General features: G+C 37.9%; 1 protein-coding gene across 2 annotated transcripts; it reads left to right on the forward strand.

Moving 5' to 3' along the window:
* Nucleotides 1-1274: 1274 nt before the first annotated feature.
* Nucleotides 1275-9232, forward strand: LOC18446042 (uncharacterized). Of its 2 annotated transcripts, none has more exons than XM_020674593.2 (2): nt 1275-5717; nt 8942-9232. In XM_020674593.2, exon 1 carries the CDS (start codon nt 2777-2779, stop codon nt 5585-5587), a length of 2811 nt encoding a protein of 936 aa, XP_020530252.1. In that variant the 5' UTR covers nt 1275-2776; the 3' UTR covers nt 5588-5717; nt 8942-9232. The 2 variants fall into 2 exon arrangements, with proteins under 2 accessions (XP_020530252.1, XP_006856230.1); XM_006856168.4 differs by lacking the exon at nt 8942-9232 and adding an exon at nt 7069-7462.
* Nucleotides 9233-9768: the final 536 nt, after the last annotated feature.

Raw genomic sequence — 9768 nt, forward strand, 5'->3', positions numbered from 1 at the left:
GCTACACTATATATTATTTCTAGATTTAAAGGGTATTTTTAGAATTCATGATTATTAAGTTTGAGATGATCAAATTTTATGCTTTTCCAACTATAAACATCTATGGGATGAAATGCATAGATAATTACCATATGGGAAAAGTTTACATAGAGCCTAGGCTCTAAACAATCAAATTGGAGCCTACCTCAAAAATATCATTGGAAGAGGTTCTTTTGATGCTCAAATATCTTCAAATTGATCATCTCGGCATCAAGATGCATGGACGTGAGAAAAATGTGGATTTCAAGTTTTAGAAATAGTGCATCATATAACACTTTTTTGGACTATCAATTTTTAAATTATTCAAGTTTTCATAGATCTGTATCGATCTACATTATTTTTGAAGCTTTAATTTTTATAATTAAAGATAAAAATATATTTTACGGCTATTACAAAGATTTTTAATATTGAAACCACTTTTCTCGACACTATTTAAAGGTGGCTCTAATTTCATTGTTTAGAGCCCTGGCTATATACGAACCGCACCCTTAGGATATTTGGGATTTATTCAAGAGTACATCTATGCACTATAGTCATAATTTCAGGAATAATCAATCTTCCCAAACAAAGAATTACAAGACTCTTTTTATCTTAATAAAATAGGTTACTCTCGTCAAAAAAAAAAAAAAAATACAAGATAAGAGCATTACAGTCATTTTAGAAAAGGGCAAGCTTTTCCTACAGCATAAAACTTATATACTTCCTCTTAACCAACCGTCCATTCTGAATGGAGGGTTAAGATTTGTCCCAATCACAATATCACGTCTTTACATTATTTTATTTTTAATTTTTTTATAATCGATTTTGATATCAAATTTTGGACGTTCAATCCTCTATTAAACTCGTACCAATGAAAAATATTAAAAAAATATTTTTAATAAATTAAAATGACCAAAATACTTTGAAAGTTTCGAAAGGTATTTTTGTCATTATATTTTATCAAAAAATTATTTTAAATACTTTTTCTAGGTACACCCCAATAAAAAGATAGCACGTACCAACTTTTATATTCATACAATTTATATAAAAAAATTTAAAATAAAGTATTTTGAAAAGTAGATTCTAAGATCAAATAATGAGCGGCTCTCTCAATCAAAATTTGGCAGCTGGATGGTAGAAAAAGCATAGATCTTCCATGCTGAAAGAAAAATATAGAAACCTTTCCCTTTAAAAAGACTTCTCCCAAATAAGTGGTTATAATATCTAAGTCAGATCAGTGTTATCAGTTTAGCTTAGCTTAGTACTTTTAAGAAAGGGTTGAAGTTGATCGTATGAAGATCCTTCTCTCTCCTCTCCCCCTCTCTCTAGATTTATCTTTTTAATTAATGAAGAGGTTCTCTCACACAGATTTTCCCTTCAAAGGGATAAGATCCAAAGAGGAAAAACAATTTCCTGTGCAAATTTTCCTATCCAAGATGAGAGAAAAGAAATGACAAACCTTCAAAAAAAATAAAACTCTCCCAAGATTTTATTTATAGAGAGAGAAAATAACAGAAAAAGAACACCCATGTTTTCTTTTTTTTCAGGGTGTACTAGACAGCAGATAGCTTTATATGTTGGTGATTGACTTGGGCCATGGCAGGACTGTGACATGTGGACCCCGCTCTCTCCTTCCCAAATATTTTTTAGGAACTTTGATACAGTTTAGAGAGAGAAAGGGAAAGGATTTTCAACCAATGGAAGTCAATGGGGTATCCTAAAAATGCATACTTTTTTTAACCAGTGGTAAAAAGAAAATGAATAAAAAAGCTTTGGGTGCCTTCAAGGTAGTAATTATGGAGGGAGAGCGCAGGGGTAATCAATGCAGTGACATGTATGGCTTGACCCATTGAAGTAATTGCAGGAGGAGGGGTTGCTTTTAATTCTGTTGCAGAGAAGGTAGAGAGAGAGGGGAGTAAATGAGAGGTGGGTTTTGGTGGGGAGAGTAAGAGATAAAGGTGGCTCTGTTGGTTTTTCGGGGCCCTTTCGGGTGTGCGAGAGAGAGAGGTTTTGTTGGGTTTTCAGGGTCTTGTAGGCCTAGAGAGAGAGACAAAGGGAGGTGGGGTTTTGTGTGGCTTTAATTTTTGGGTTTTTTGGTTCCTTTTTCTGCACAGGTGGAAATTGCGAAGGTGGTTTTAGTTGGGGTTGGAAACCATGGATCTGGGGTTTTTAGGATCTGGGGTCTAAATCACTGTTCTTTCTCTCTCAAATGGCCTGTGTCAAAAGTGTTGGTGAGACCTCGTATTTTAAATGAAATCTCCCCACTCTCTCTTGCTGAGCTTTCCTTATCTCTCTAGGGTTATTTGTTTCCTTTATCTTTTCTGAAAGTTTGGTCTGAAAATTGACCAGAAGTTCTTTGCTCTTTCCTGGTTTGTTTCATTTGAATTTCAATCTCTGGCTTCCCTAAAAAATGAGCTTCTTTTAGAGTTGGAATCAGATACCTTGGCCTTGATCTTGTTCAAAAGTTTTGGTTTTTGAATCAAAGTTTTTGGTTTCTTGTAAGCGCCATGATGTTAGGGTTTATTTAGTTCAGGGGTCCCAACCTTAACAGAGTATCTCTCTCTCTGTCTTTACCCGTTTTGGTGGGTTCCATTTCTTTGAGAAAAGTTTTTGGGGTTGTTGATCTTATGGTCACAGGCTATAAATCCGCAGCCCCACTTGGATTTAGGGTTTTGATCTGAGAAACCAGTTAATGGGCTAAAACTAGGGTTTTGGGGTTCTGGGTTTTTTGTAGTTTTGCTCATATTCAGGAGCATTCATGCATCTATCACTATGGAAACCAATATCTCACTGTGCAGCTCTGATCATGGAGAAGAAGAGCAAGAAGAAAGATGGCTCTGGTTTAACAGAGGAAGAGAAGAAGAAGAAGCCATCAATCCTAAGGCAATTACAGGAGAGCAGGTTAAGAGAAGCTCTCGAAGAGGCTTCAGAAGATGGGTCTCTCGTGAAATCTCAGGACATGGACTCTGACCCCTCTGCAACTCAAGATGGAAGCTTTGGAAGGTCTAGATCATTAGCTAGGCTCCATGCTCAAAGAGATTTTCTTAAAGCTACAGCCATGGCAGCTGAAAAGATCTTTGACAGTGAGGACTCAATCCCTGACCTCAATGAATCATTCAATAAATTCCTTACAATGTACCCAAAATTTCAGACCTCTGAGAAGATTGATGAGATAAGGTCTGATGAATATGGGCATCTCTCTGAAGTTGGGTCTAAGGTATGCCTTGATTACTGTGGTTTTGGGCTTTTCTCTTTCTTCCAACAATTGCAATACTATGAGTCCGCTGCTTTTAGTCTATCTGAGATAACTGCAAATTTGAGTAATCATGCTTTATATGGTGGAGCTGAGAAGGGAACAGCCGAACATGATATAAAAGCCAGGATCATGGATTATTTGAACATTCCTGAAAATGAATATGGTCTTGTTTTTACAGTCAGTAGGGGCTCTGCTTTTAAACTTCTCGCTGATTCATACCCATTTCAAACCAATAAGAAACTTCTAACCATGTTTGACTATGAGAGCCAGTCTGTGAATTGGATGGCTCAAAGTGCAAAGGAGAAGGGTGCTAAGATCTATAGTGCCTGGTTTAAGTGGCCTACTTTGAAGCTCTGTTATACTGAGCTTCGAAAACAGATCATGAGCACGAAGAGGAGGAGGAAGAAGGATTCATCTGTGGGGCTCTTTGTTTTTCCTGTTCAGTCTAGAGTTACAGGGGCTAAGTATTCTTATCAGTGGATGGCTTTGGCCCAACAAAACAATTGGCATGTGCTCTTAGATGCTGGTTCATTGGGCCCAAAGGACATGGATTCGCTTGGATTGTCTCTTTTCAGGCCTGATTTCATAATAACTTCTTTCTATCGAGTTTTTGGGTCTGATCCAACTGGGTTTGGCTGTCTTCTGATAAAGAAATCAGTGATGGGTAGCTTGCAAAATCCATCTGCAGGGTCTGGAATGGTGAGAATTGTGCCTGTTTTTCCTCAATATCTGAGTGATTCAGTAGATGGTTTTGATGGTTTGACCGGAATCGAAGATGAAACTGTTGATGAGGCCAATGAATTCTTGCCAGAAACTCGGAAAGGGTCTCAATTGCCTGCTTTTTCAGGTGCTTTCACGTCATCCCAAGTGAGAGATGTGTTTGATAACGAAATGGAGCATGATAATAGCTCGGATAGAGATGGGGCAAGCACTATATTTGAGGAGGCAGAGAGTATCTCTATAGGGGAGGTTATGAAGAGCCCTATTTTCAGTGAGGATGAGTCTGATAATTCTTTTTGGATTGATTTGGGTCAGAGCCCTTTTGGGTCAGATAACTCAGGCCAGTTGAACAGAGGGAGATCAGGCTCTCCATTGCCACCTTCCTGGTTTTCAAGCAAGAAGAATCAGAAGAGGCTCTCACCAAAGGGCATGAAGAATTCGAAGAATTCTCGAAGCCCCATATATGATGACCATGTGCTCTCATTTGATGCTGCAGTTATGTCAGTTTCTCAGGAGCTTGATCGAGTTAAGGAAGTCTCTGAGGAGGAGCAGTCAATGGAGCATGATGGAAGTGGCCGGAAAGGAGGGGCCTCCATGGATAATGCCCCCCAGGTCTCACATGCCACAAAATCCCAAGATTATATCGAAGAAATACAGGAGGAAAGAGACATAAATGGATCGAAATTAGAAAACTCAACTCCTCGCTTCCATGGAAATGGCACTTCGAAAGGGGAAATATTCCAAGAAAGCCTTGGAGAGACAAAAGAGAGTGCCATTAGAAGAGAAACAGAAGGTGAATTCAGACTATTGGGAAGGAGAGAAGGGAGCAGGTTTTCTGGGGGGAGGTTTTTTGGTGTTGATGATAATGAAAGAACAGCTAGCATGGGGCGAAGAGTCTCTTTCACAATGGAGGAGAACACGAGGGAGAGATTCAGTCACAATTCAGAAGGTGGAGAAGCCTCTGCAACCACATTAGGAGATGAAGATGGAATCAGTGAAGGAGAAGCGGGAGACACTCAGGATTGGAGTAGACGAGAGCCTGAGATAATTTGCAGGCATCTCCATCATGTCGACATGATGGGTCTCAACAAAACCACATTGAGGCTTCGTTATCTGATCAATTGGCTGGTCACTTCACTCTTGCAGCTTCGGTTGACTGGTCCAGAGGGTGAAACTCCTTTGGTTAGTATATATGGCCCAAAGATCAAGTATGAGAGGGGTGCAGCTGTGGCTTTCAATTTAAATAAGGGGAATGGGGGCCTAATTAACCCTGAAATCGTTCAAAAGCTGGCTGATAAAGATGGGATTTCTCTTGGTATTGGGTACCTCAGTCATATTAAGATAATGGAGAACCAGAAGCAGCTTCATGGGACAGTGGATCTGGATAACACTTCTTTATGCAGGCCAATCTCAAATGGCCGTCATGATAGCAAGAACGTGATAATTCGAGTGGAGGTTGTCACTGCCTCACTTGGGTTTTTAACGAACTTTGAGGATGTGTATAGAATGTGGGCTTTTGTGGCCAAGTTTCTTGATCCAACCTTTGCAGAAGGTGAGGAATTAACTGCTATACCGGAGGCTGAAGAAAGTTGATGGGGTAATTAAGTTACAGCATTGGGGAAATTTGGAAGGGGATGGCTGCCTTTTGCACCCACACAATGAGGGGCTTCTTGTCATTGCAGTTTTCTGGAGTTCGCTTTTCGGGTTGACAACAAAAGCCAAGGTATGATTTTGGAGCAATGATTGTTTTGGTATATCCCTTGATCGATTTCGTGCGCTAGTGGTGCATGGAGTTGTTCGATCCTGTCGATGAATTTGTTTATTCATGTTCCTTTTTTCTTGGGCTATGTATTTTTCGGGTGCATGTAGAGTTGGTTTCGAGATTTGTGTATCAATCAGGCTACCACAGGAAGCTATCAAGTTTCAGTGGAGTGGTCTGCTGGAAATAGAAATTATATGAAATGAATTGCATGCCACTGGTTTACTTCTTTCTTTGGTAACCCTCTTTTCAAACTAATTTTATTTCTAAAGTAGTCTGGTTTTCCTGGACGTGTGCACACTCATATTGTTTATCTCTAGTGAATGGCATGACTTGAGTGTACAATAGACATAATTTATAAATGGATAGATGTAGATGGTTGTAGTTTTGGATAGATTTATTAAATGACAGATGGATGGATGAACAGTAGATAGTTCATGGATAGAAACAGATGATAAATTTATTTACGAAATTCTGTAATTGACTGTTTTATGGTCTCCTTTTTATTGTTGAGTGTGAAGCTCAACTTTGCATTATAGTGCACAACTCGAAAGTTCTACAATAATAGTATGTGGTCCAACCCTAAATTACTGTGAACCCTGAGAATATATAGTGGAAGTTTCCCGGGAAATGTCCAAAATAAGGGTGCAACATGCTGGAAAATCATTAGGCAAAATTGTCATTTATGAATGCCTATAAATTTCTTTGAAATATAACACTCTTTATTAGAAAAAGTATGTTTCCGATTAAAAAAACTGTTGAAAAGTTATGTTATGGTTTTCTCCATATATTCTTTATGATATTACCCTTATTTTGTTTCCTGTGGCTTGTAAATTGCAACCATTTCCTTGGATCCACATATATAATGAGTACATGCATAATGCTCATGCATACATAGTCAATGGGTGGTTGACTTCATCAAGCATCATATCTTTTTTCACTTTATTGTAGTTGTGTAAGTAGTTGGGAAAAGGCTCTGTTGATGATGATGATGATTGTAGTTGTATTTGTTTGTGTGTATTTGTTACTGGAACATGTTTTCAAGAGAGATTTGAAAGGGTTTTTAGTTGAAAAATATCTGTTTGCAAAATTTAATGGGATAAAAACATATATTAGAAAAGGAACAGTTGGAGCATATTTTCATAATTGCTCCTTTGGAGTCCTCTCATATTGCAAACCATATGACATTATCATTTATTGTAAGTTGGATTTGTATCAGTGCATACCTTTGATATTCATTTACATATGTTTCTGTTTATGTGCACATTTATGTGAATATCTGGTGGTCTATAAAATGGTCTTGGTGGCCAATCAGTGTGGACTACATTGCGTTGTACTAGCAAATGCTAACCAGTATCGGCTAAGAAGTGGTATATGGAGACAGGAAGATAAAACTTTGCATCACAGGTCCAAACTGACTTCGATTAGGCTGGCTGGATCCTTCTTCAAGCTTTGAAAGGCAAGATACACTATACATATCCTGTGTGTGTATAAGGTACACAGCCAGGGTATCCACCTCGATCTCAATGATTGATGGTGAAGATTAGCTATAATTCTGAATAATGGGCAATTACCCAGGTGAGGTTAATCTCCAGTATCCAATGTTCAGAAGGGATGGTGGATGTTTCAGCAGTGGACCATATACTATATACTTTCTTTGTTGGTGTTCTTCCATTGATTGAAATGCATGATCTAAATGTTCTTTACAATAATTCAATCACCAAAATTTTCCTCGGATCATGTCTTTATCTTTGATCCGGTTTGGGACCGATCCTGGTCATATACCTCCACAGGCCTGATAATTTTGAAATCTGATTGAAAAGGATTTAATATTATGTAAAAATAGTCCAGTTTCAATACCAATGGGTGCTAACTGTGCTATAGATCTGATATGAAGTTAGATCATCAGCTATAAACTATTGACACCTTTATTTATTAAGAATCATAAAAAAGAACCTAAACTGATTAGGCTTTGAATAATCCTATTGTTATCGTCTTGTCTTTCCTTCGAGAATTCGGTGCATGACAACATTAAACCTCCACCACGTGAAAATATCCATGGAGAAGACCAATGTGTTTTCTTGAATGATGAGTTGCCTGTGTTAATGATGAATAACTGCATCTTTCGAAAGTACAATGCACCTTCACTCCTGAAATGATTGTCAACAGGAAATGGCAATTCCGCTCAGAAATTACGTAACCTCCAAAGTTGTCTAAGAGTATTTTGCTATGAACTTTTTTTTTTGCCAAAAGATGAGGTTATTTCACTGAAACAATGCCATTTGGTCAAATTCGGAAATGAGGGGTCTCTGTTAATTGTTTATCTTGAACATTTGCAAAACAACACCCCCCTAAAGATTTATGGATATTTTATCTGGATGCTGTATAATGTGGTCCTAGATTGCCTGTAGTAATTAGTGGTCCTAGAGTACCTAAAAAGTGGGTCATAATCTGAATTATTTATGACTGGGCCTGCCCTATTCAATTTTCTCTCATGTATAATTAAAACCAGTTGTCTTCATGTGACTTGCATGAATGAACCTAGTTAAAAATCTTAAAGTCGATCATCAAAAAGGGAAAGCTCATAAAGCTCTCTGTTTCAAATGTTTCCAACTCTGGAAATGAATGTAAGCACGATAATTGAACTCATTTGATTAGAGCTGCATTTAGTTTTTATGAAGGATAATACTACATGACAAACTGCTAGGGTCTTTTATGGGATTACGAATTCTTGGAGTAACTAGATTAGTTTTGAGTAGGAATAAGCTCACAGTAAGCATCACAATGTGATGTTTTGAAATCTATTCATATTATGAGTAGGGGACCATTTTTCATTGAACTACCCCCAAAAAAAAAAAATTTCTAATGAATAATGGGTATTATGGGTGTTAATTTGGAAATGAAGGGTTGGAAAATTATTGGGTTTTAGTCATTTCTAAAGACATGTGCAAGGGTAATACCTTCTACTTTTAAGGACTACTTTAAGGAGGATTGTATGTTATAAGACCACTTATCTTTGGTACAAGATCATAACCACCTTAAGCGCCCGTTTGATGGGAAATCGAGTGGCGCCCGTTTGATGGGAAATCGAGTGGCTAAAGGTGTGTTCAAAATTTTTTTTTGGGCTTTCGGTATATCTTGGGTTGAAGGATTTAATAACAGTTAAAGATGATTGACTTTTTTGTCAGGAAGGCAAAGGGGCTTATTATATTATATTCGTTTTTAAAGCGCATAGCAGGGAAGAAGGTATTAAAGGAGAATCATGAAAAAAGGTCAAGCATGGGAGAGAAGCATGAACAATGCTGATTCTTACTGGATGCAAATTATGGGACAAAAAAAATCATGGAAGTCCTCTAAATTGGTAGCGCACACTAGAATGTGACCGGTCAATTACACTTTTTAATCATGAAATGGATTACCTTTTGGTGTATATTGCCACTGAGAAAGTAATACTATAATCCAATATGCTATTGGAAACCATAATTCATTGTGTTATCCCCATCCACAAAATGGAACGACCTGACACCCACTCTTTGCACCGTCCAATCACTTCATTAAACCATGATGATTGAACGGAATATGTTCTTTTTCCATAGTCCACTGGATTATATTATATTCGACTATTTTATCGAATCCTCACTAAATATCTTTTTTCTCAAAAGAGGCATCTGTTTGCTGTAAAAAGCAAATTTGCGCCTTGATGGCAGTGCATACTTCTCTCTCCTGTGCTGCAAATTCGAATCCGATGGTATCGGATTATATATGAAAACATCTAGTTAAATTAAGTTTTGAGAATTCCGAATCATGGGGGGCGTACACTTGATTAGAGAATTGTCTATTCTGGCGCATGGGACCTACCCATAAATTTTGTTGGGCATGGGATTAGGCACACATTGGTAGTGCTCCTATATGCTGTTCTGTTTTTGAGCTTTTTTCCCATTTTGTCGAAAGCTTCAATGGGGCCTCTGCGATCAAGACAATGGGAGTATATCCATGACAGTGAGGACCACTCAAC

This window comes from Amborella trichopoda, chromosome 13 (genome assembly GCF_054954075.1).
Source record: "Amborella trichopoda isolate Santa Cruz 75 chromosome 13, AtrichopodaSantaCruz75HAP2 v2.0, whole genome shotgun sequence".
Classification (NCBI taxonomy): domain Eukaryota; kingdom Viridiplantae; phylum Streptophyta; class Magnoliopsida; order Amborellales; family Amborellaceae; genus Amborella; species Amborella trichopoda.

Excerpts from the sequence above, each read along its gene's own strand:
- LOC18446042 (XM_020674593.2), top strand. The coding sequence starts at position 2,777 with ATGCATCTATCACTATGGAAACCAATATCTCACTGTGCAGCTCTGATC.